We start from the raw sequence: 25,149 nt of genomic DNA on the forward strand, positions 1-25,149 counted from the left end.
TTTCCAACATATTTCCCCATTTACGCAGGGAACATCTGATTTTTTAATTAAAAACATCCGAGTGATTGTTGAATTTTTTAACATCGTGCTTCAATGCTTTTTTACGGAAGAATTGATCTACATGAAAAGGAATATACGGTTCTATTTAAAAACACAGAGTCGACTTTGGTATCCTGATTAAAAAGCAAAGTAAAAACAAATCGATTACTGTATGTCCCTCGGGATACCAACTACTTTTGTTTCAAATATTTATTTGTACAGCCAATAATTTACGAGTAAATCAGGCACACCAACTTTCTGATTAGTCTCTTTTTTCATGGAAGAGATCATACTGTATTTATTTATGCATCATTAATAGCAACAAAAACGATAAACTAGTATTTATTATTATTTAAAAATTAACAAACTGATTTATTATAAATTATCAAATACTTGCAAGTTAAAAATATCAACTTTTTGATTGGACTTTACAGCTGCAAAAATCAAACAGATAAATAGTGTATTTATAAATTATTAATAGCAGCATATATAAAATAATATTTATTATTATCTGTATACTAACAAGTATTGATTTATTATAATTTGTCAATTACTTATTAAAAATTAAAAACATCAATTTTATATTGGTTTCTATCCTAACAGCTGCAAGAGATGCACTAACTAAATAAACACTATGCACTTATGAATTATTAATAGCAAGATATATCAAAATAAATAACATTTATTAGTATTTATACAGGATGTGTCACAACTAATGCAGGTCCATGACATGAGGGGTAGCTGACATGATTCTGAATAAGATTTCTCTTTGCAAAAATGAAGAGGAAGCTTCGTTTTTGAATTATTAAGGAAAGACACGGACTAATCAGAGCGCGAGGATTACGCGTGCGCAGACGCGAGAGCAGCAGCTTCGAATAACGCATAGTTATCCAACGCGTAGTAATGCAACACGTGGTATTGCAACGCATTGTAATCTTACGTATAGTAATCCAACGCGCAGTAATACAACGCGTAGTAATACAGCCTGTGGATATCCAACGCGTAGTAATCTAGCGCGTGCATATTCAACGCGTAGTAATTCAACGCGTAATAATGCAGCGCATGGTAATTCTAAGCGAAGGAATCTAATGCGTGGTAATCTAACGCGTAGCAATCCAGCGTGTGGATATTCAACGCGTAGTAATCCAGCGCGTGGATATTCAACGCGTAGTAGTCCAACGCGTAGTAATGCAACGCGTGGTAATTCTAAGCGAAGGAATTTAATGCGTGGTAATTTAACGCGTAGTAATCCCGCGTGTGGATATTCAACGCGTAGTAATCCAGCGCGTGGATATTCAACGCGTAGTAATCCAGCGCGTGGATATTCAACGCGTAGTAGTCCAACGCGTAGTAATGCAACGCGCGGTAATTCTAAGCGAAGGAATGTAATGCGTGGTAATTTAACGCGTAGTAATCCCGCGTGTGGATATTCAACGCGTAGTAATCCAGCGTGTGGATATCCAACGCGTAGTAATCCAGCGCGTGGATATTCAACGCGTATTAGTCCAACGCGTAGTAATGCAACGCGTGGTAATTCTAAGCAAAGGAATCTAATGCGTGGTAATCTAACGCGTAGCAATCCAGCGTGTGGATATCCAACGCGTAGTAATCCAGAGCGTGGATATTCAACGCGTAGTAGTCCAATGTGTAGTAATGCAACGCGTGGTAATTCTAACCGTAGGAATCTAACGCGTAGTTAACTAACGTGTAGTAATCCAACGTGTAATAATCCTCGCGCTCTGATTGGTCTGTGTTTTTCCTTAATAATTCAAAAACGAAGCTTCAAACTCCACTTCAGCAAAGGGAAATCTTATTCAGAATCACGTCAGCTATTCCCCATTCCAGGAACCTACACTAATTGTGAGACATCCTGTATCCTAACAAATACTTACCTATTCGTTACATATCATACTTATTATATAAATGAATAAATACTATTTGAAATACCAAAACTAGCTCTCCATAAAAGAAAAAACAGTTCTATATTCCCAAAAATGTAACTAACCCACAAAATATTTTAAAACCGACTCCTCATAAAAGCACTGAATCGTAATAAAATTTCCATCCACATTTATCCACACCGGACATCACACAAATACTCTTTACAACGAAAAAGCAATTCTTGTTAAAATTGCACCTTTCCCTTTCCACTCTTTAATTCTCCGTAAACATTATTGTGCAAGCTTCAGCGATAACAGAACGATAAGACACCCAATTTACGGAAAACACAACAACGAAATTAAATAGGAATACCTTAATAAACCAAAAGATACGAAACTGTTTTTGCAGTGGACTTGGGTTCTCGGATAATGCATGATCGCTTTCCGGAAACGGATGCACTCGTTGCAGGACCATTCTGTATTCTGACATACTGCATACGTGAACAAAATATGTTTCCGGTTGTGTAGTGCAACACGTTTCCTATGTGTACCTTTGTTGCTCGATTTCGACTTCTTATATCATTCACATCTTTTTCAGGGAATTATTCTACATCTCTGAGCAAAATTTTTAATATTATTTTTTGACTAACAGACAGATAAATAAAAGTAAATTCATCCTAAAATATTTGAAATTAGGTGTAATATTTTTTTAAGCTGTAGTTTGTGAAAAACAATTTTTGCAGGAATGTTTGAAAAAGTTGTAGAATGAGTAAAAAGAAAGATAAGTATTTTGTGCAAAGATAGATTCTGACATATTATATTAATCGTTAGATTATGTTAGGTTAGTTGGAATTTTAACTGGAGGAATTTTAGGCTCTTGAGATTATAGGTATCAGGATTTTACCTGTCGGGGTTATAGGTGTCAGGACTTTAGCTGTCGGGATTATATATGTCGGGACTTCAGCTGTCGGGATTTTAGCTGTTTGAATTATAAGTGTCGGGACGTTAGCTGTTTGGATTATAAGTGTTGGGATTTTAGCTGTCGGGGTTATAGGTGTCGGGCTTTTAAGTGACTGGACCCTAACGGTCGAGGTTTTGACTACCACCGTCTTCACATAATCCAAACTACAATAACCAAATGCCTAAATAACAATTACTGTCTATCACATCAGTAATTACTGTAACTACAAAAACAACTACTTGTCATAATCATATTATGATGAACGTATTCCATGTTAGTTCGACAGTTCAATAGAACTCTGTTGTCTATGTTCCCTTAAACGCTCCAATACCCTGTATGATTTTGCCGATGTTTCTGAATATTCGATTGCATAGAATTCAGCATCCTGTCTGAAATTTCGCCGGAATTCACCTAATACCAGGAAAATATCAACGGAATCATTAAATGTATCCACTGGTATTTGAAACTGTCTCGAAATGCACAATCCCGGAAACAGACTGATGTTACAGAATACACAGACTAAAATATTTATGACTAGAATTAATGTAACTGATAAATGTAATTATATGTTCAGTATCGCTTATACCATCGTTTGGTACTAATTTATGGCAATTAATGGGAATGAGTAATGAAATTTTCTCATTTCAACATTTTTGGACCTTCAATATTCAAACTCGTGCGAACAATTACGGATTACGGAATTGATTTTGACTGTATTACAATAATTTAACGGGTATTGTATCGTGATAATACAGCAGTTACTATGTTATAATAATACACCTACTGTAACGTATGTAATCAATTATAAAGGACATCGATTAATCTGAAGTGTCAAAAAGTATGACATCGACACAAAATTAATACAGTGCGTTGCATAACCCCACGTTTTTAATGATCTGAGCTTTCAGTACAAAACTGTGATGATCAAATATCAATTCATAGTGTAAATTCATGTAAAAAAATTGTGTAAACTAAAATTGACGTATTAAAGTAAATATTAAGCTGGATTCCATAAAACCTGATTTTCAATCGTTTCATAAATAAAGCCTTGTATTTTCTCTTTTCACAGATATCGAGCTTCGAAAGTAAACAAATTCATTGTGTAACTTTTATTTGTTTCATTTTACATTCGAAACATTCTTTTATGAAGGTTAAAAGTGAAATACCTTGTGGAAAAGAACTTTCAGAGAGAAAAGATGATCGATGATTTTTGCGTTGGAGGAAAAGGTTACGTTGCTAAACAAATAGGTTCAAAAAGTGCTATTATCTATTATGTCACTAAAACACGTAATTATGCTGAGAAGCGTTCAGATCAACCTCCAAAACTGTCTCCTCGAACGTGAAATTCTACGATTAGCTTCTAACTCGACAGTGTCATTCAACTGCGAGGTTACAAATTAAATGTTGCAAAAACCAACCAAAGAACTACTGCAACATCTCCGCACATTATTACGGCGAAAACGATATCGACACAACCGAAAAACGAAGATAAAGCGAAACTTTCATTCGCTAAAGCAAACACGAGTACGAATTGGAAAAACATTAGTAAAAATATTTATTTTATAAGAAACGAATGTTTTGTAGTTACAATTTGTTTTTTTTTTTAGGTTGTATTCAGCAACGAGAAAAATTCAATTTACATGGGCCAGATGGTTTTAATCCGTATGGACGCGATATACGAAAAGATGTGAAATGTTTTTCGAAACGCAACCTCTGATTCGAGTATGGTTTGGCGGTGTTTCTCCGTTCTCGGAAAAAGCTCCGTAGCATTTATTTCCCACGGAATGAACAGTAATAATTATACCGATATGTTAGAAAATTATTTAAAGCTCTGTTGAACAGTGCGCCGCAACGAAAATTTAATTTTCATGCAGGATAATGCAACGGTCCATAAATCTGCACACACATTAAGATGATTTGCCGGAAATATTTGGTTATTATATTGGCTCGCACGTTCCACCGACGTTAATCGCATAGAAAATTTATTGGAAATATTGGTACGAAGTTTTTCAAATAATCGTCATATTCAAATGTAGATGACCTAAAACTTGCAACTATATGAAACCGTGTAGGTAGATATATTAGAAAATAGAACCGAAAGTGTATTAAATCGATTTTTCAATACAATTCGGTGGGAACACAAATAATTAAGTTTCGTATTTCCGTAAATAAAGCCCGATAAAATTTGTTCTCAAACGGTTCGTACATTTATTCGCTCAAAAATTACTTTTTACCCAAATCATATGAATATTATCACACCAAATTCTTTGTATACATATTCTATAATTTCCCACACGGATTAGTGTTTAAATAACACTGACCACAATTTAATAAAAACAGAGGCGATTTACTCAACGTATCACGTTAAACCACAATACCCCGGCGTAAAACTCGTTAAAAATTTTCGGATGTTATCAAAACCGATAGAAATATCGTCCTGTAACCCGAGGTAGTGCAACACTCGATATATCAATTCTGAAACGACACGGCCCGAGTAAATCGTGGACCAAGATGTGGCCAGTAATGATTTTTTAAAGCAGATACAATTCGCTAAGCGAGGCACTCAGGTCGATGTTTGTTAACAGAGCACGCCCACGTTCATAAAATATAGGCTTTCGAGGAAAAGGAACGTTTGATAGCGATATTTACGAGCGTGGCCTACAATCGCACACGTGAAAACATGTCTAGAATTCTATCTCTTTGTTACAGAACACACAGACGTACCGCGATAATCGTAAATCCGTGCGTGTGTGAACCGTGGATGATAATAAAATAAAATACCGAGGACAGCTGCAAAATACCGAACGAAACGATAAACGGATATTCGTTTCGTAATTTGAATTAGCAGGTATAACGATATCGCAATTAGTCCGGTGGTAAAAAACTGTACAAGAAAAGGGACCGGAATTTCGATCATTTATTTAGTATACGTCGGACTTGCCAGAGAATCATTTATTCCGAACTTCATAAAACTTTTCTGAGTTCAAGCTAGATTCAATTAATCCAAGTTGTTTGGTACGCTTTTAGCTTGTCACAGAAGTTTCGCCAGAAAATAAATTTATTTATGCTGCTTATTACGGGGCTTTTTGTAATCTATATATGATGTAGAGAATGGGTTTATTCACTTGGGTTTTGACTTGATCAGTTCATGTAGAAATGTTTTAGTAGCAAGTGACAAATTAAATATTTTCATCGCAATTAAATTTTCCAATGTTCTAACAATTTTCATAATCAACTGCTAAAAATGTAAGCAACTTTTGAACATTCTTCGTGTTTGTTCCGAAGGGAGATTCAAAGTGCGCGCGCAGATCCTGCCGGGGCCTCTATCAGGTCCGCGCATGCGCGAGCACCTGTTATCCTCCGTGTGCGCGGCAAATTACGAATTACACTTGCAATTCACTTAGATATTAATATTAATAACTGAACAATCTTAACATTGTATCAATAACTAGCTGTGAATGACTCTGTCTAAGAAATCAAGGAGTTAAAACCATTAAAAAAATAAAATGGTCGGAAGATAGAGAGAAAAACCGTATGGTGTTAACAGTTCACAAACGATCCTCTGATCAAATACGCCTCCACCTCTCGCACCTATAAATCTCGCACACTCAACGAGAAAATTTCACATTATGAGTTACGAGTTTCTGGCCGATAATCCATTTAAAATGCGTTATTATTCCCTTATAATCGAGCATCGACGCTCCCATCTTGTCCCGTTTTCCTCCCCGAGCGTGCCGATTAAAACGCACCGAAGGATACCCGTTGAATATTTATGATTTCCCTATTCACGTGTTTACGCAGAACTTGATTTATGACGTCCCATTGTTCCCGTCATTCATCAAGATAGACGCGATATGGAAGGAGAAGCTTCGGATATCTTTTCGCGTGTGTTATTTTCCCCCTCCACGGCCCTTCTGTCCTCGCGTATCGGAACATCGATACATCGACGCGACGGACAAATACGCCGATTCTGTACGATAGCCGGGAGATTGACGAGACACGGATATCAAAATCCGAGAAAAAGGGGAATAAACCCGATCCGGGTGTATATGTAGCTGAATGCACGGAGACAAATATTTCGTCGCAAGGAAACCGTGAATCAAAGTCTCCATTTCTGCTCTAATAAATTTCTCGTTTTCGATTTCCGGCCTGTTCCTTGTCCGTCCTTTTCAAACCGCCAGACGAAACCGGAATATATCAGCTGTACAGCATCAACGATTGGTGGGAAAAAAAAGGAACGAACGGAACACGGTAATCGGGAGCACGATCTAACGTTTCGACTATATTTCAGTCAAACTCTGACACAGGATATAAGAGATACAAACGAGGCGAAAGGGGTGGCCAGGGTATCGGTTACGATGTTATAAAATCGACCCAACCCCAACGGGTACATGTACGCCTATTCGTCTTCTATTTACGATATCCGGTGGAAAAGATACTTGTCAACTTCAGCGCAGCTGACGTTCGAAACCGTTCGATTGAAAACGATCCTGCAATAATTCCGGTATTAATCTTGCACCGGGGGAAAAAAAACGGCATTCTATCCAATCGAAACTGTCAGTGGATCTGCCGGCGAACGTTCAAATCGAATATGCTTTCTGCGGAGGAAACGATAGATATCGCTTTTGCGTTTAGAGGTATCGCGAATCTTTGCAACACTACTTCGATTAATTTTGATAGTAGACATTTTTCAGTTTATTGTTAGTTGTAATAAATTGATGTTGGTAATATTTACTTGTTGTCATAAATATTTTGCGAAATATATTTAGATAGAAAAATTGACTTTAAAAGTGGTCTTCAATTTATTATCGATATTGTCAGAAATGATTGCTATTATTTTAAAAGGAACTGTAAATTTAATTCTCTTAGGTACACTTTAGAAGAGTGATACATAAGTATATTTTTAATTTCATTGAAGCTTAAATATCTCAATTTAAATATGAACTTAGTTTATTTTCAAAATAAACTTCATATGAAGTATCTGTAAATATGCGATATTTATCGAGGTGTACTGCAAATGTGCAGTTATCAATTCTGATGGATTTGACACAACACTGAATGGTAATACAAAGCTGAATATTCATTTATTTATTGTATATGGGAGCTTCTTTAAACAGCGATGTTTGCAAGATTAGCCATAACTATATTGATGAATAAATCTGTCGTATATTTTTCAAAAAGACTTTAGAGAGTCATAACAAAATTTATTTAAAAATTTTACGTGTCGACTTAGACGACGTAGCAATGAAAATTTATTTATTTGTCATTTGTAGGACAGTTGCTTTTAAACGAAAGTTATAATTTCAAGATTAACATTAACCTTATTAAGTTAAGGATAAATGTCACAAGTATTCAAAGAATGTTTTCAGAAAGATTTAAGCAAGTTATCTAAAATTTATTTAAAAATTTTTCATTAACTTGCTTAGCACTGACAATACGTATCGCTAAAAACTGAACCTATTGAAATTGAGGAATTCGCAAATTCAATACGTTAAGAATTCAATAAATTAGGAATTTCACGCATTGAGAAATAAATGCGTTAAAAATTTTCCGCGCCGAGACTTCATCATATTAATATTCGACTAATTAAACATTTGATGAGCTGAGAATTCGATAACGTTAATATTCGACTAATCACAAATTTGATGAGCACAGAATTCAACGGGTTAACGATTTGATGCGTTGAGAATTTGACAAGCTAAAAATTCGAGGAATTGAGAATCTGACGCGATAAAAATGAAATGCTTTGAAACTTCAGCGGATTACGAACGTGACGCGTTTTTTGAACAGGAATTTGACAAAAATTCAGCGATCTGGAAATTCAACCTTGTAATAACTCGACAAGCCGAAAAATTAACGCACAAATTTATTAACTCTGAAAAATTGATAAAATGAAAATATGAGAAATCCAACAAACTATGAATTCCTGCTAAAATTTTACATGTTGAAAATTCGACAAATTGAGCCCTCAAATTGAAAATTAAACGCGTACAAAATGTGAAGCGCAAACATTTGAAATGATAAAAGTTCTTTGAAAAAAAAATTCAACGAATTGAAACATTAACACAATGAAAACCAATCAAGTTGAGGAATCCTTTGAAATAACTGGAGCAATAATCCAAGTCTAAATATAATAAAATTTCTCAACCACTGCACAAAGAACGACCTTTAACACTAGGTTTGCAGAACGCATTATTTTTACGCATTTCGAATTTTAAAAAAAAATTACAAAAACCGTTCGCATTTTTATTTTATCTCCTGAACTGACTTTTGTCCATTGAACGAGGTAAATACATATTGAAGTCTATGTTCTTCAAAAGCTTTGAAATATTGAAATTTGCTATGTGGTATACCTATCTCTACGGATGTGCGTCAATTTGACGCGATCGTAATGTAAATAAAATTTTTAGTAAATTAATTTTAACCGTGCAAAAATTACAACAATAATAAATATGAATGCACTGACAATACCTTATAAACGACGGACTTCGCTAGTCCGGAATCGCACGCAGCCGGCTCAGCCGGTATGCCGGGTTCGGACCCAGGGTCATAGTACAATTCGCAGTTCGCAGGGTAGAGAGAAGTAAAAATATGAATGTAGAATATTGAAGTAATGTATTAAAATATTATTGAATAAAAACTTTCTATAAATATGTATCTCATATTTTCATTTCTTACTTGTAGTGTTTAATAATATCGCTTTCTAAGTGGTTGTTTTTCTTTAAATGTATTCATGCGTCAAATTCACGCGTGTTCGTAGAGATATAATGTCCGTAAAACTAGTGTTAAACTTTTGAAAGAGCCTGTACGATCAATAATATCCTTTGAGATATGAAAACGAGCGTAAGATTCCGCGAAACACACAGCTGTCAGAGTTGTCAGGTTTGATTTGATAATGACAGGAAAAATTAGCGAATAGTTGGTCGATAATTTATCGCGAGACAATGACACAACCGCGTCACTATTCTGCATATTTCTCTGTCGTTTCGGTTGAATTATACCCGGGGTCTGTTATCTTTTCTTTTTCTGGAGTAGGTCACTTAACATGCGATTCAGTCACGCGATCACACCTTATGCACCGGGCCTCCACCTATCGTGTCGGTTAAATGCAAAATTAAGATGTATTACTTGTAAACAAGATGTGCGCGATAGTAAGTGACCGAAACGAATAATACTCGATTAGCTTCTCCTATTTTCAGATTTCAGTTTAACCCGACTCGATTTCAAGTTTATTGAATAGCGATGCGAGTAAGATCACGTGTGTGTTTGAAATGCAAATGGGTGTTTCAGCTACGACAAAAATTACTGGTTTTAGAGTTTCATTTTCAAATTCTTATTCGATTCAAACCGACCAAACAACGTTTCTCTGTTTGCGTCAAAATTCAAGAAAATCAAAGAAGAAAGTGCTATATAACAGAATCACGAAGTTTCTCAACGGTTGAATAATTAACGCTAGAACTACCACCTGGATTTACAATTTCATTTGAAGATTCGTGTTGCATATTTTCTCCGCAATGATATGACTTTTGCAGCGATAATCAAAGACGTAACAAATTTTATTTTTGCTTCATTTATTCGGAATCGAAATAATTTTGTGCCATGGCTACTTATACCGATACCAGTCATTTTCACTGGTACTTCTCAAAGCGGAAGTATCCTATAATCTGTTAAACTCGAATTTATTAGATACTTAGATTTATCGATGTTTTCTTAGGAAATTTTATCGCACGCAACGTCTTATCCGGCGGTTCAACATAAACATAGTCGCCATGCAACGTAACATAGTCGTGATTGTTTCACGCGGTCATGTATACCATAGTCGTTGGAATAGACCTAATTCTTTTTTATATAACGAGCCCTAAAAATGGCAATACGATCGAAAGTCTCTGAACCGTTACAAAAAATGAAGAATACCAGTGGAATGGTCCGATATCGGTTGGATGTAGCACGAAGAAAGTGAATGAGAAGAAAATGAAATTGAACTTCACGATGAGATTATAGACAAAGAAAATGTTCGGTAGTCCACGATAAGTGAAGAATATTTGGAATTCGCGTAAAAGTGTTCGTGTTCAAGTTCTGATGAGAATGAAAGTATACATCATCGAAATGAAATTGCCAGTCGGTAAAAATAAAAGTGTCTAATTATATTATTATAGTTATGGTTGTAGCAGCTATAATTTCACAACATGTATTCTTTTTGTAAGACGGTAATAAATCAATAAATGAAAAAATATTCCGTTATTAAGTATCTTAAAGACCTGTCATTATGTCTGCTTTTGGTAGAAACAGTCTTATTTGTTCGTAGCTGTTACGCCATTTCGAAAGTTCCTACTTTACGTTTCGTTTTATTTCGGGTCAAATCAAAACTTTTTGCTGCTGTCATTAACAGTTACAACTCCGAAACGTGGAAATCTTTTGTGGGACAGTAATAAATTAACAAGTATAAAAATATTCTATTATTACGTATTCGTACAGGTGCAAACAGTTTCGTGTTAACCGTTCCAGTATTAAAATAAGGCGTTCAATTAAATTTTGCAGAACGTATGATGATTACCAGCCTGAAGTATCGACTTTTCCAGCTGCTTCATACACGCGAATGAAACGCCTCGGAATATCCATATCCACAACGATTTGACGCAAAATGTACGAGATCGTATCACCGTATTCAAATGTAGAGCGGTATATGAATAGATTTCGTTCGTTACGGGTCTAATTCATTGTTTGCGATATACTACAGCCTCGTCACTCGAAATGCGAAAACCGAGTACACTATGAATCAGAAGTGTGCTGTTGTACACTAGGGTACATGGTGGTATACTGTTTATTGATACGAACAAGGACTTCAATTGATTACAATCCCCTTTCACCGTTCAGTTAAGAGCGTGTCGGGTTTCCGTAGGGAAAATGGAGACCAAGAGGGAGAAATTTCTATTGTTCGCTCGCTTTTGATTGGTCGGTCAAATTCGTAAACTTTCAGGTTAATGTGGGAATTTAAGAATTTAGGGATTTGGGAATTTAGAAGGTTAAAATTCGGAAGTTGGGAATTTGATGATTTGGATATTTGAAAATTTTAGAAGGTATGATTTAATTTAGGTAATTAGAAAATGGGAGATTTGAAAATTTGGGCGAATGAATTCGAACATGAATTTGGATAAATTAACCCTTAAACGCATATAGTTGTATAAATGCAACATACCAGTTTTAATCTTATAAATTATTTACAAAATGTAGGAAATCTGCAATGAGTAGTGTTGCATATGTGCAAGACACCAATCAAATACACAATAGCGTCATGTATTCGTTTTAATTTGAATTAACCGCTTTCAAGGTATTTTGTTAGTTGATAACTTTTGGTAAAATTAGAAACTCATGCATTTAAGGGTTAAGGGACTTGAAAATTTGGGGATTTGGAGACTTGAAAATGTGGGAAATTAACAATAAGGAAATTTGAAAATTTGAGGATTTGATAATTTGGGCAATTGAAAATTCAGACAATTGAAAATTTGGACAATTGACAATATGAACATTTGGTAATTACACTACTTGGAAATTTGGGAATTTTGAAATTTGAAAATGGGGGAAATTGTCAATAAGGAAATTTTGAAATTTGATGACTTGATAATTTGAGAATTTCGAGAATTGAAAATTTGGACAATTGACAATTTGGACAATTGAAAATTTGGAAAACTGATAATATGAAAATTTGGTAATTTGACTACTTGGAAATTTGGGAATTTCGAGACTTGAAAATGTAGGAAATAGTCAATAAGGAAATTTTGAAATTTGAAAACTTGGTAATTTGAGAATTTTGAGAATTGAAAATTTGGAAAACTGATAATATTATAAAAATTTGGTAATTTGACTATTTGGAAATATGGGAATTTTGAGACTTGATAATATGGGAAATAGTCAATAAGGAAATTTTGAAATTTGAAGACTTGGTAATTTGAGAATTTGGAGAATTGAAAATTTGGAAAACTGATAATATGAAAATTTGGTAATTTGACTATTTGGAAATTTGGGAATTTTGAGACTTGATAATATGGGAAATAGTCAATAAGGAAATTTTGAAATTTGAAGACTTGGTAATTTGAGAATTTGGAGAATTGAAAATTTGGAAAACTGATAATATGAAAATTTGGTAATTTGACTACTTGGAAATTTGGGAATTTCGAGACTTGAAAATGTAGGAAATAGTCAATAAGGAAATTTTGAAATTTGAAGACTTGGTAATTTGAGAATTTGGAGAATTGAAAATTTGGAAAATTGACAATATGAACATTTGGTAATTTGACTGCTTGGAAATTTGAAAGTTTATAAATTCGAAACCTTTCAAAACCCATGAACATTTTCAAATTTATTTAAAATTACAGAAATTCAGATGCTCCTATAAAAAGCACCTCAACCTTCGTCCCGAATAATTATACAAACCAACATACGTTTCACCCCTTACTTTATATCTAATCTAAAAGTTCATCGAACACATGTAAAGCCAATGTTAATCGTTCCGTTTTATTAATCAGAACTGCATGATTAATTCTTCCGCATAATGAGTTAGAACAATGTTAGATTCCGTGGAAGTTGCTGCCGTCATACAGCCGGTTAAAAAAAGAATAAAAAGTGTTGTAGCGATAACTCACCGACAAATACAGCGGTGCTGTTGTGTCGTGGATCGTAAGGGCAAAGTCCCAGCCCGTCCGTTTCGCTCTCTTTCACGTAAGCGCCATCCTGTAACATAAACAAGAAATTATCGGGTTAGAAATCGCGTGAGAAAGTTGCACCTTTTCGTTCAACGCTTAACAACTTATATGCCCATTTGTAGCGATTAGCAGCCTGTGTTTTTCGTGCAACATCTTCATTTTTCACGTGACGGTTATGTACTTCATTTGCGCCGTGTTTGTACATTTTATAATAACAGGTGTTTAGCTGTCTATAGCATCTAGCTACTGTATTACCCAGATGGTATCTTAACGCGTTAACGAAGGAATGGGGTAAAGTCGCGATTTAAGTTTTCTCGTTATTATAAACTATAGCGATAAAATAGCTATAAAATTCAATATTTAATTATTCAACTTGTAAAGATTTGTTTAAAATTAAAAATATTCTCTGTGTAAGAGAAATCTTAAAATTCCTAAATTTAGAAATATTTAAATTTCCATCTCATACCACGAATTTTCTCATAAAATCAGAAAAAGATGGTTCAAAGTACCATGTTCTGAAACCAAGTACAGGGATTCATGTGCAGTTGCATTATTTTTTTAAATGGAAATCATTCACTCGGTTGGACTCTACGTAAAAAATTACAGGGGTACAATAGTAAAAAAGTGTATCGAGGTATTTTAAGAAAATATCGTTATCGAAGACGCAGATTCATGGCAACCAAATTTGGAGTTTTTCCAGCAAGATGGTGCACGGTTCACCGATGATCATACAATATTTAAAAAATAAGTATGGCAAACTCGTCGGTACCAGATATCCTGGCCAGCCCGATCTGATCCCCTCGATTTTTTCTACGTGGTTATTTGAAAGATAAGATTTACGCAAATCCTGTAAATTCTGTGGGATCTAAAAGAACGGTAATGCAGTGTGCAACAATAAATAGATCGCCTTTTCTTAGTTATGAAAATTGCAAAGCGTCCGAAATGTACAGTAACGAAGCGTTTGATCTTCGATAAATTTTCTTAAAATACCTCGATATCATTTTTCAGGTACAATTCTTTTTTACGTGGAACGGCAAAATCCAACTGCGTAAAAAATTATGTGGTTCCATTCAAGAAAAGTAGTACAATTGAATGTATTACTGTACTTCTAACAAACAATTGGTTCCATGAATATATTTTGTACCATTTGTACTCTGTTCTTTTTGCTTAGGCGTTTTTCTTTATCCGCACTGGTAATGGAGTTATAATCTGATACAGTTGCATGAACCACCCCTTGTATTACAGTCTAACTTCATTTCAGACAGTATCAAAGAATCGAATGACTGCTCAGATTTCCCGACAGTATTTTTAAGTCATGCAGCGTAATCAAACGCTCGTTCGTCCAGGCATACAATTTAGGGGCAGACAAATGAAATTAGATTCCTTCCAAGTTATCGAATTCTGGTTACCTAGTTCGAGTAACTAATTTCCTAATTATACCGAGCGTCGTGTTACAAATACAATTGTAGCAGTTAAGGCAAATCGAATCGATTTGATCCACCTAACTATTAACCGAACTCGAGTATACGGTGTAGTGTTACACGAAGCTAACTCTGACCCAGAGGCGTCGCTATCGAGCACCCTAGGGAAATTTCTTTGTAAGAAACTCCTCTCGCGAAAGTGAACCCGCTTCTTACCTTCTCTCCATCGTAAAAACCAACGAACAAAAAAGAAGTCATTCAACTGAAATTCAATTTAATGTTATCGCTCTTTTTATCGACGCGATTATCGGCTAATCATTCTTTAATGAAACGAACATCAGTTTTATACGGGAACTTTTTAATCTTCGCACGTCTTTCAAATTGTTTAGAATCATTATTTTATGAGGTTGCTTTAGAGAATGTGATGAATTGGTTAGTGCAGAAATTGTATGGAAAGAGCAGTTTTAAGAACGTTTATTTTGATAAATACGTAATTATGTATTGGTGTAGACTATTTTACATATATAAATTTGGATGTATTGCAAGGTATATGTTAATTTTGTCACGTTAGATTTCACAGAATTTCAAAATTCTGAAGTGTCAGATAAGAAAGACTAGAGTATGGAATTTCAAAAATTTCAAAGTTACAAAATTCTAAATCTTCAAAGTTACAGCATTGCAAATCATCAAAATTACAAAACTCCCAATTACCAAAGTTACAATTCTAAAATTAAAATTCTAAATTTCAAAATTTACAAAATTCCACATTTCGAAAGCTATAAATTTCTACATCTTCAAAGTCCTAAAATCAACAAATTGCAAAATTCGAATATTCCAAACCCTCCAAGTTTCAAACCCCCAAAATTCCAAAGCTTCCAAGTCAAAGTCCCAACATTTCAACCTCCCTAACTTCCAAAACCCAATATTCTAAACTTCCACTTCTATCTACCAACGAAATCCAATTACAGTAGAAAACACAACTTCCAGTATCACAAACACATTCTACCAAATCTACACCTACAATTAACAAAAACGAATTAACGCCATGATAGTGATAACACCCTCCCAAAATCGTGTTATCAACCAACGCTTGTCGATATCGACCAACTAAAACTACAACAACGCGAAATTAGTAGAATAGTAGAGAATCGATAAGAGGTACAGTCTCGTTACTATATTCTACCAACAAGATCTACGTTCTCCTTAACACTTAACGAGCGTTCCACGTAAATTTACGTTTTTCCATTCTGACTTCCTAAGACGGCCCACGTACATTTACGTTTTCGCTTGAATTTTTATTAAGCCGTTAGTTTTTCATTTTTATACACATTGGGTTTTTTTCTCCTTACCATTAGTTGTGGTACTATCCGTCTGTTGCACCTACCGCAGTTTTGCTTTAGCTAGTATTTTTTAGTAATTTCGTAACCGTGAAAATGGCTAGCACGAAAGGGTTCACGAGATACACTGTCAGGTACTTCACGAGGTGAATGTTCTACAAAATATCACGCTCTTTAATACTACACACGCAAATAACTTCGTAAAATCTTCTGAAAACAGTGATGATTCGATAAAACTGCTGAAGACGAAGGAAAAAAGCAGTTGGTTTGTTAAGTGCTAATATTATGTAGCGCGGAGTGGAGCATGGAAATAAAAGGATGATTTCTGTCGTGGTAGCTAGATTACCGTGACACCAAAGTGTCTCCGTACTTTGAAAATAAAGAAATTATGTCCCTCACTTAATATTGTATTTAACAGTTCTTTATATTTAGCAATATTTTATAATTATTATTGAACCCTAAACTTAATGAAGATAAAGATGTGTTCAAGATAAAAATTTGCTACATTCCAACTCTACTGTTAAAATTTAACATTCATAGTTGAGATGTAGCGTACTCGAATATCTCACCACATAAAATAGGGGTTAATCCTCTGTATTAAAATTTCCCAGATATCCCTGTTTCTCGATTACAATGTACCTGACGTCGTATAAGTTCATCGTGGTCGCAAATTGGAGCCGTAACTGTAGCTAAAATGGCACGTTGCAAACAGATTGTTTGAATATCTGCTTGTTAGCTGGGTCCGTTGTAACATCCGAGAGAAACAACACGTAAATTATTCAAAATAATAATAAGCTCGGTATTGTTGAAACAATCACTGCTATCCAGCGTTTCCACGGTCTATGAATCTTGTCAAATATTTATCACAAAATTTCCTTTCGTATTTGCATGATCTAATTTCCGCGGCCTGACGTTTCGCGAAATATCTGAACTAAGAGGATCCTAGGGGAATTTTCCCCGAAATTCCCAGTAGCGTACCGGTTAGTACGAGAGTTCAGAAACGATCTTAACCCTAGATCCCGAGAAGAATACGCGAGACATCTCGTTTAACAGCCTCTACGAGCAGATGTAATCTCTTCAAGGCGAAAAGAAGTTTATAAAGTACATAATGCCAAGCCGGAAGTTCGTCTGAACCTCTAAGAACACGTATAACGAGATAATCCTTTCGAGAAGTAACCTTACGACAAAAGAAACGTAGTTACGAAGCAAATTGCGACGATGAAGTTGAAAGTTGAATCGAGGATTCCTCGGAAATTGTAGCACGGAGTTATGGTCCTGAATTCTATCTAACGGGATCGATTTACGGATACTCGATAATTTACTTGCATTGCTTCCCCTATTTTTACTTTTTCATATTGGCTTTTCTTTTTAGCTGGGTTTCTCTCTTTTTTAATCTTACTTGTATATGTATTTGTGGCAATGTATGGAGCTACGTACAATTATTAATATTTTTATGGATATAAGAATGATTGAATTCTTTAATTTTGAGATTGTAAAATAAATATATTCACAAATTTGGAAATTAGAAAATAACTTCTTAATTCTAAATTTTTAAGTTTGTAATTTTTCAGAGGTCAAAGTTATAAATTTCTAGGATTGAAAATCTTTTAACCAACAAATTTCTATGTCATTGAATTCCTACATTTTCAAGTACATTTTCCTGCTACATTTTGAATCTCAAAGTTCACAAATTTAAGATTTCAAGGTTCTAAAATTTCTAAATATTCTAAATAGTGTTAGAAATTAACAAATTTCTAAACGTAGCAATCTGAAAATTTCTAAACACTCAAATACCAAATTCTGGAAATTTCTAAATACTCAAACACCAAGATTTCTAAATTTCTAATATGTATAATATATTCTATAAATATTTTATCTAATTTCGACACTTTTAAATTTGAAATTTCCAAATCCACAATTTGTTAGAATGAATGACATCTCGAAATGAATTTGAATTTTCAAAGACGACATTCCTATAAATACTACATTTAAAACAGAAAGAGGAAATATTTTATTTTTGATGTGAAAGACAAATACATGTTTTTCGACTTCAGTTTTATGGACTTATTTACAAACGTCAAAGCGACGTGTTTATTTACTAACACTTCTCCACTTTTTGAATATAGCAACCATAAATTCTAGTTTTTCAACAATAAACGAAAATAAGAGAATTCATGCAAAAATATAACCACTTACAGGTTAACAGGTTAAATCGATGCATAATAATTAACATTTTTAGATAAGTAAAACCAGATATATAAAATAAATTATTCTTTTTCCAAAATAAAGAATATACAGTTTTTGGTCAATATTTAAATATTTATATTAAATATTTTGGAAACTGTGTCAGTCAATTATGTTACTTTTTAATGTTATTAAACATCATAAAAATAAAATCAAATAAAACTAAATAAAAATATAGAAATCTTCTTAAGAGTCACTTAAGTATTGTCTAACATACGTAAAACAAAGAATTGAATTTACAATAAATTTCTAAAAATTAATTTCATAGTGCATATATTTCCATAGAAATATTTCTAAAAATTTATGCAAATAATTTTTTCTGAATGTAAAGCAATTTGAACATGGAAAGTTTACTATGAAGAATATAATTAATAATACAGGAAGTTCTTTCCTTACTGATAGTTACATTGTCAGATTTTGAAATTATCTTTCACTGCACCCAATTCAAATTTATTATAATTATCACTGAGAAAATATTTTTCTTTTTGATACTGAAAACGTATGTTTTATATGGTTTTCTTGTTATTATTAATGCAAGGAATACAATAAAAATATAATAAGAGAAATTTCATTTCTATAAATTAATTTCATTGTTCGATTCTGAAATTACCATTCTGTTCAATCGATTCACATTCACTGACTTTCTCAATTTAAATATTTGCTTAAAAATTTGTAGTTTATATGCTGTCTTATGTTATTGTTAATAGTAGAAATACAACAGAAATGCAAAAAAAGAAATTTTAATTTTGTAAACTATTAACTTCATTGTTAAATATTAAAACTACCACTATTCTCAGTCAGTTCAGACTCACTGACCTTCTCATTTTAAATATTTGCTCAAGAATTTCTAGTTTATATGCTGTCTTATGTTATTGTTAATAGTAGAAGTATAACAGAAATACAACAAAAGAAATTTTAATTTTGTAAACTATTAACTTCATTGCTAAATATTAAAACTACCACTCTTCTCAGTCAGTTCAAACTCACTGACTTTCTCATTTTAAATATTTGCTCAAGAATTTCTAGTTTATATGCTGTCTTATGTTATTGTTAATAGTAGAAATACAACAGAAATGCAACAAAAGAAATTTTAATTTTGTAAACTATTAACTTCATTGCTAAATATTAAAACTACCACTATTCTCAGTCAGTTCAGACTCACTGACCTTCTCATTTTAAATATTTGCTTAAGAATTTCTAATTTATATGCTGTCTTATGTTATTGTTAATAGTAGAAGTATAACAGAAATGCCACAAAAGAAATTTTAATTTTGTAAACTATTAACTTCATTGTTAGATCTTGAACTTACCACACTGCTCAGTACAGACTAGCCGGTAAGACATCGACAACTGACATATCACTTAAAGTGCTAAGAATTTATAATTTACAAGTCATCTGCAATTACTGCTAATAAAAATATAACAGAAATACAATAAAACAAATGACTGAAATTAGAAAATCGTTATTCTCAGTCAAAAGCCACTATCAACAAAAATCCTCAGAGAATTCACTCTGCTCACGTACATCTCTTTATCAACGACACAACAAACATAACAGAACACCGGCAAAAAGAAGTCAAATACTTCGTTCACTTCAGAACTCCCGCAGTTCAGACTTATCGATAGAAATATTGATTCTCCTCTTCATATTTCTTCCTCAAACTTCCTGTACTTCTACCTAGTATCGGTAGAATTACCATGTATCACAGATTTATTTCATTCCCTGCGAGATAAATCTCCTTCAGCGCTGACACTCGTACAAAAAAGTATCTAGTATCAGATCATTTCTATACCGTCGGGAAATAAATAAAAATCCCAAGTCTCCCAAAAGGAAACAATAGCCGGCCAGTGATTCTCAATGGACCTCACAAAAACTCTCGCAGGAAGCGATTGCCGTGGATATCGGTTGGAATCTGATCAACAAAAGCTAACCCCTTTAAAAGACTCTCCGTCACCCAGTTTCCGAAATCTCAGCTTCTGGACGTCGGGCAAAAGAAATAGAATAAAAATAAAATAGAAAAAAAGAAGAAGACGAAAGAACGTAGAATCGACGACACACGAACCACCGGTACACTGGTTGGTTGCACACAATCGATACATTGTGTGCACGTCGCGAAGAAGCGACGTCGAGATTGGCCCGTTTCGCCAAGCACTTTATTCCCATCCCGTTTCGCCTTTTCTCGTATTTGTACTTCCGGCAGAAGTGCGCCAAGAAACGTCGAAGGAGCAAGTTCGGAGAAAATCCGCACGTTCTGGCAATAATTCGTCCTTTTTGCCAGGAACCGCCGAGAAAAAAAGATGGGGACGGTTCGATTGTTTCCGAGACGGTATTGTACGGCCGGGGACAAATCTGACGTTTAGGGTTGTCATTCTGGGGATACGGAGGTTGGGATATGACAGATTTTGGGAATTTTGTATAGGAATGATAGAGGAGAGAGAATGATATTTTGGGGATTTTTAGGAATTTTGCGGGTAAACACTGAATGGAGTATTTGGGGATGTTGATGTAGGAATTTGCGAACGATGATGTGGGAATTTGGAGAGTTGGAGATTTGTTGATATAGGGATTTAGGGATTTAGGCAAATTAGGAATCTGAGGATGTAGGAGTGAGATTTTGTTGCGATTTTGGGAGTTTAGGATACGAAACTGTTGACACTTTAGGACTTAGGAAATTTGAGGATATAGGTATTTGAGAATGTAGAGATTTGGAAGTTTACCGATTTGAAGAGGTCGATATTTAGGGAGATTCTGGAATTCAGAGATATCAAAATCTAAGGATGTGCGAATTTTGGGATATGGGAGTCTACTAACTTGAAGATGTAGGTATTTAAGAACCTTAAGATGTGGGGTTTCAGAGATACAAAAATATAAAAATTTAGGAATCTAAGAAATTTGAAAATATAGGTATTTGCGAATATAGAAATTTAAAAGTTTACCGATTTGAAGAGGTGGATATTTAGGAATCTTGAGATTCTGGAATTCAGAGATATCAAAATCTAAGGATATGTGAATTGTGGGATATGGGAGTCTACTAACTTGAAGATGTAGGTATTCAGGAACCCTGAGATGTGGGGTTTCAGAGATACAAAAATGTAGAAATTTAGGGATCTAGGAAACTTGAAAATATAGATATTTGAGAATGTAGAGATTTGAAAGTTTGCCGATTTGAAGAGGTGGATATTTAGGAATCTTGAAATTTTGGAATTCAGAGATATCAAAATCTAAGAATGTGCGAATTTTGGGATATGAGAGTCTACTAACTTGAAGATGTAGATATTTAGGAACCTTGAGATGTGGGGTTTCAGAAATATAAAAATATAGAAATTTAGGAAACTTGAAAGTATAGGTATTTGAGAAAGTAAAGATTTGGACATCCAAGAATTCTAGAAAACTTCTAAAAGGATATCTGGGAATGTAGGGATATGGAAACCTAGAAATTTAGTAGTAATAATATTTGAAAATCTTAGAATTTTCAGATATTGTGATGTTGAAATTTAGAAGTTTGAAAATCTAAAAATATGGGTACCTCGTAATTTAGAAACGTAGATCTTTGCAAATCCTCACATTTAAAAATATAAAATTACAATACTCTATACATACGAAACTTTACCAAAATTTTACAAAAATTAAAAAATCTCGAAATTCAGAAATTTTATCATATCAAAACCTTAAAACTAAAACTCCAAAAATACAAAACCTTCATAATCCAAAAATTGAAGGACCTAACCTTGCAAATTCCCATAAACTCAACAATACAAAGATTTCCAAATTAAAACCCAAAAAAATGTTTAAAAGTCACGAATGTACGAATCTAAATATTTGAAATCTCAAAAAATTCAGAAGAATTGAGAATTTACATCAGTACGTTTTATATAAGTATTCAAACGAAAGAAGCTTAAGAACCCGATTGTGGATCGACTCTATTACAGAAACAATTATTGTTCTCGAGCTTTTAATGCTCCAATTATTCCTCGAATAAACTTCTGATTCAATAAAGTTGTACGAGAGGGGAAAAACGTAAAGAGCTATTAAATAAGACGATTGTGGTGGTCAAATTACGGTGCTGTCACAACCAGTCATCCATACAGCTCGTTTAAGAAGTTTTTAGCTTTTCAAGAGAAATAAGCTGGTTTGCAGAGTTCAATCTCGAAATTCATTTTCGTGTAAAATGTCGGGAGCCGCGGATAAAAACAGCCATGTGTAATTTACCACATGAAGATGAAAATGAACTTTTCGATGCAATTTTTCAATTTACTGTATATTCAGTAACTGCTGGTGTATAATGCAATTTGTTCTGTGACGAATGTAATAAAAATCAGTTCAAAGTGGCAGTAATGAAGTAAATTTGAATCGCTCTCGCTGTTGAGGAGTTAATGCATTTTTAACTCGGTGCTGAGAATTTAATAAAATAACGATTCAGTGATAACAATTCTGTGAACTAGTGTTTCAGTGATCATAATTCAATGAAATAATGATCCTTCGACGACAATTCAATTAAGTTAATGATTCATTGATGCAGATTCACTTAAGTTAATGACTCAGTGATAAAAGTTAAATAAAATAATGATTGAGTGATGATAATTTAATAAAATAATGACTTATTGATGACGATTCAGTTAAATTATTTATTCAGTGGAAAAAATTAAATAAAATAACAATTCAGTGATGACAATTCAATAAAATCATGATTCAGGGATCATAATTCAAAGTTTGACATATTTTAGTAAATAGAATTTGAATGTGTTAAGAATTAAAAGCGACAAAAATTCTGCGAAGTAAGAATTCAACGCATTGGAAATTGTAAGCCCTGAGAATACGACATGTTGCAAATTCCAAGCGTTGATAATTTTAAGCGTTGTGAATTCAACGAATCGGAAATTAGAAGCTTTGTGAATTCGTCGCACTGTGAATTCAGCGCGTTGAAAATTCCAAACGTTGCGAATTCAACACGTTGAAAATACTAAGCGTGAATTCGGCGCGTTAAAAATTCCAAGCGTTACGAATTCAACGTGTCGGCAATTTTAAGCGCTACGAAATCAACGCATCAAAAATTCTAAGCGTCGTGAATTCGACGCGTTCAGAATTCCATGGACTGTGAATTCGACGCGTTACATATTCTCGAACATGTGCATTCGAGACGCGTTAAAACCTCTACGTGTTGTAAATGTGATGCGCCGGAAAATCAAAGCGCTGTGAATTCGAAATGTTAAAATATCTACGCGCTGTGAATTCTACACGTCAAAAATGCTAAGCGCTGTGAATTCGACACGTTGAATGTTTCAAATGAGTTTTCACTGAAAACTTCAATGTATTAGAAATTGTAAATCTCAATAATTTTATATATCAAAACTTATACTTACTGACAAATCAACGCGTTTCGAAATAAAATTATAAATAATGTATAACTAAAGTATAAATCAACTTGGTCAAAAATGAGCCCACAAGAAATTCGATACACTGAGAAATGCGTAGAAAATTTCCTATTATCAATTCTCTACCTCTGCAAAAGAAGCCCCAAACCAGCAATAATCCCAGTATCGCTAACTTTACTTTCCACAAATGGCTCAATAAACACAGAAAAAGCGCTCGGTTTAATCAAGACCCGCGAATATTCCGATAAAAGCAATAATTCCAGTTTCCATATCGATCGGTGACGCTGAAAGCGCTCGTTAAACAATCCGATTGCATAAAAGGGCGAAAACAAGCTTGTCTAACTTTGAACGGAGAAGCTGGTAGTTTCATCAATCTTCGTCGGGTCGACTAAATCATTTCGTTGATGGAATCGATAGTTCGTAATCATCGTCGGGGGAACGTTAACCGAAGGCAGTAGAAAAGCTAGGAAAGACAACAAGTCCCGTGGGACAACTTATCTTGCGAATAAACAGACCGCAACGGGCGAACGAGAGCGCCGAGAAAGAAAGAGAGGGGCGAAATAAGGAGACAGGTTAAAGGGGGCAGGTAAACCGTTTGCGGGAAGAGGGCAAGTTCCCTTCGCGAAAGGAACAAGACTGGAAAAGCTGGAAACGAGATACAAGAGGAAGCGGAGGTAGAAAAGTTGATCCTGGGGATGGCCGGTACGTGAGACAATGGTGCAGGATGCAACCGCGGTTACAGGAGAACGCATACTCGACCGCACGGAGTTCCAATTTCTTTATATGCATGAATGTCGGAACGGTTGCATTCGCGACGTTGCTGTGGTCGTTGCTGCTGATCCATTTCGCTCGTGAAAGTTTTCGAATTATACCGCGGCTCCTGCAGGAATTTGCGAAAAATAAGAAATACCTCGGACAAGCACGGTACACCACCCATGGGGAAAGTGGCGATGGAAAGGATGTAGGATATTACGGAGTTGCGTTTTGAGGGGAATTGTGATGTGCAGATGAGGAGGGGTAAGTTTTGGAGTTAGTAGGTATTTTGCTGGGTAATTGATTGTTAGGTAGAAGTCGATATGGGGAAAGGGAGATCTTCTATTTTGTCCAGATACTGAAATCAATCAACGTTTATAGGGAAATTGGAGCTGTAGTCCAGTATTAGATTTAGAAGTTGCGTTTTTAGGGAAATGGTGA

General features: G+C 34.4%; 1 protein-coding gene and 1 long non-coding RNA gene across 10 annotated transcripts in view; one reads left to right on the plus strand and one right to left on the minus strand.

Moving 5' to 3' along the window:
* Positions 1 to 25,149, minus strand: part of LOC105663855 (semaphorin-1A-like) — a 488,866-nt gene that overhangs the window by 80,002 nt on the left and 383,715 nt on the right. For all 9 annotated transcript variants that reach the window (XM_076530709.1, XM_076530708.1, XM_076530714.1 and 6 more), the window contains one exon: positions 13,521 to 13,608. In XM_076530709.1, the coding sequence (XP_076386824.1) occupies positions 13,521 to 13,608 (88 nt within the window). The remainder of the gene's footprint in view (positions 1 to 13,520; positions 13,609 to 25,149) is intronic.
* LOC143264367 (uncharacterized) lies at positions 3,921 to 5,119 on the plus strand. The gene is made up of 3 exons (XR_013038085.1): positions 3,921 to 4,404; positions 4,488 to 4,671; positions 4,755 to 5,119. It is a non-coding gene; the product is annotated as an uncharacterized LOC143264367 (long non-coding RNA).

Source organism: Megachile rotundata, chromosome 4 (assembly GCF_050947335.1).
Source record: "Megachile rotundata isolate GNS110a chromosome 4, iyMegRotu1, whole genome shotgun sequence".
Lineage (NCBI taxonomy): Eukaryota > Metazoa > Arthropoda > Insecta > Hymenoptera > Megachilidae > Megachile > Megachile rotundata.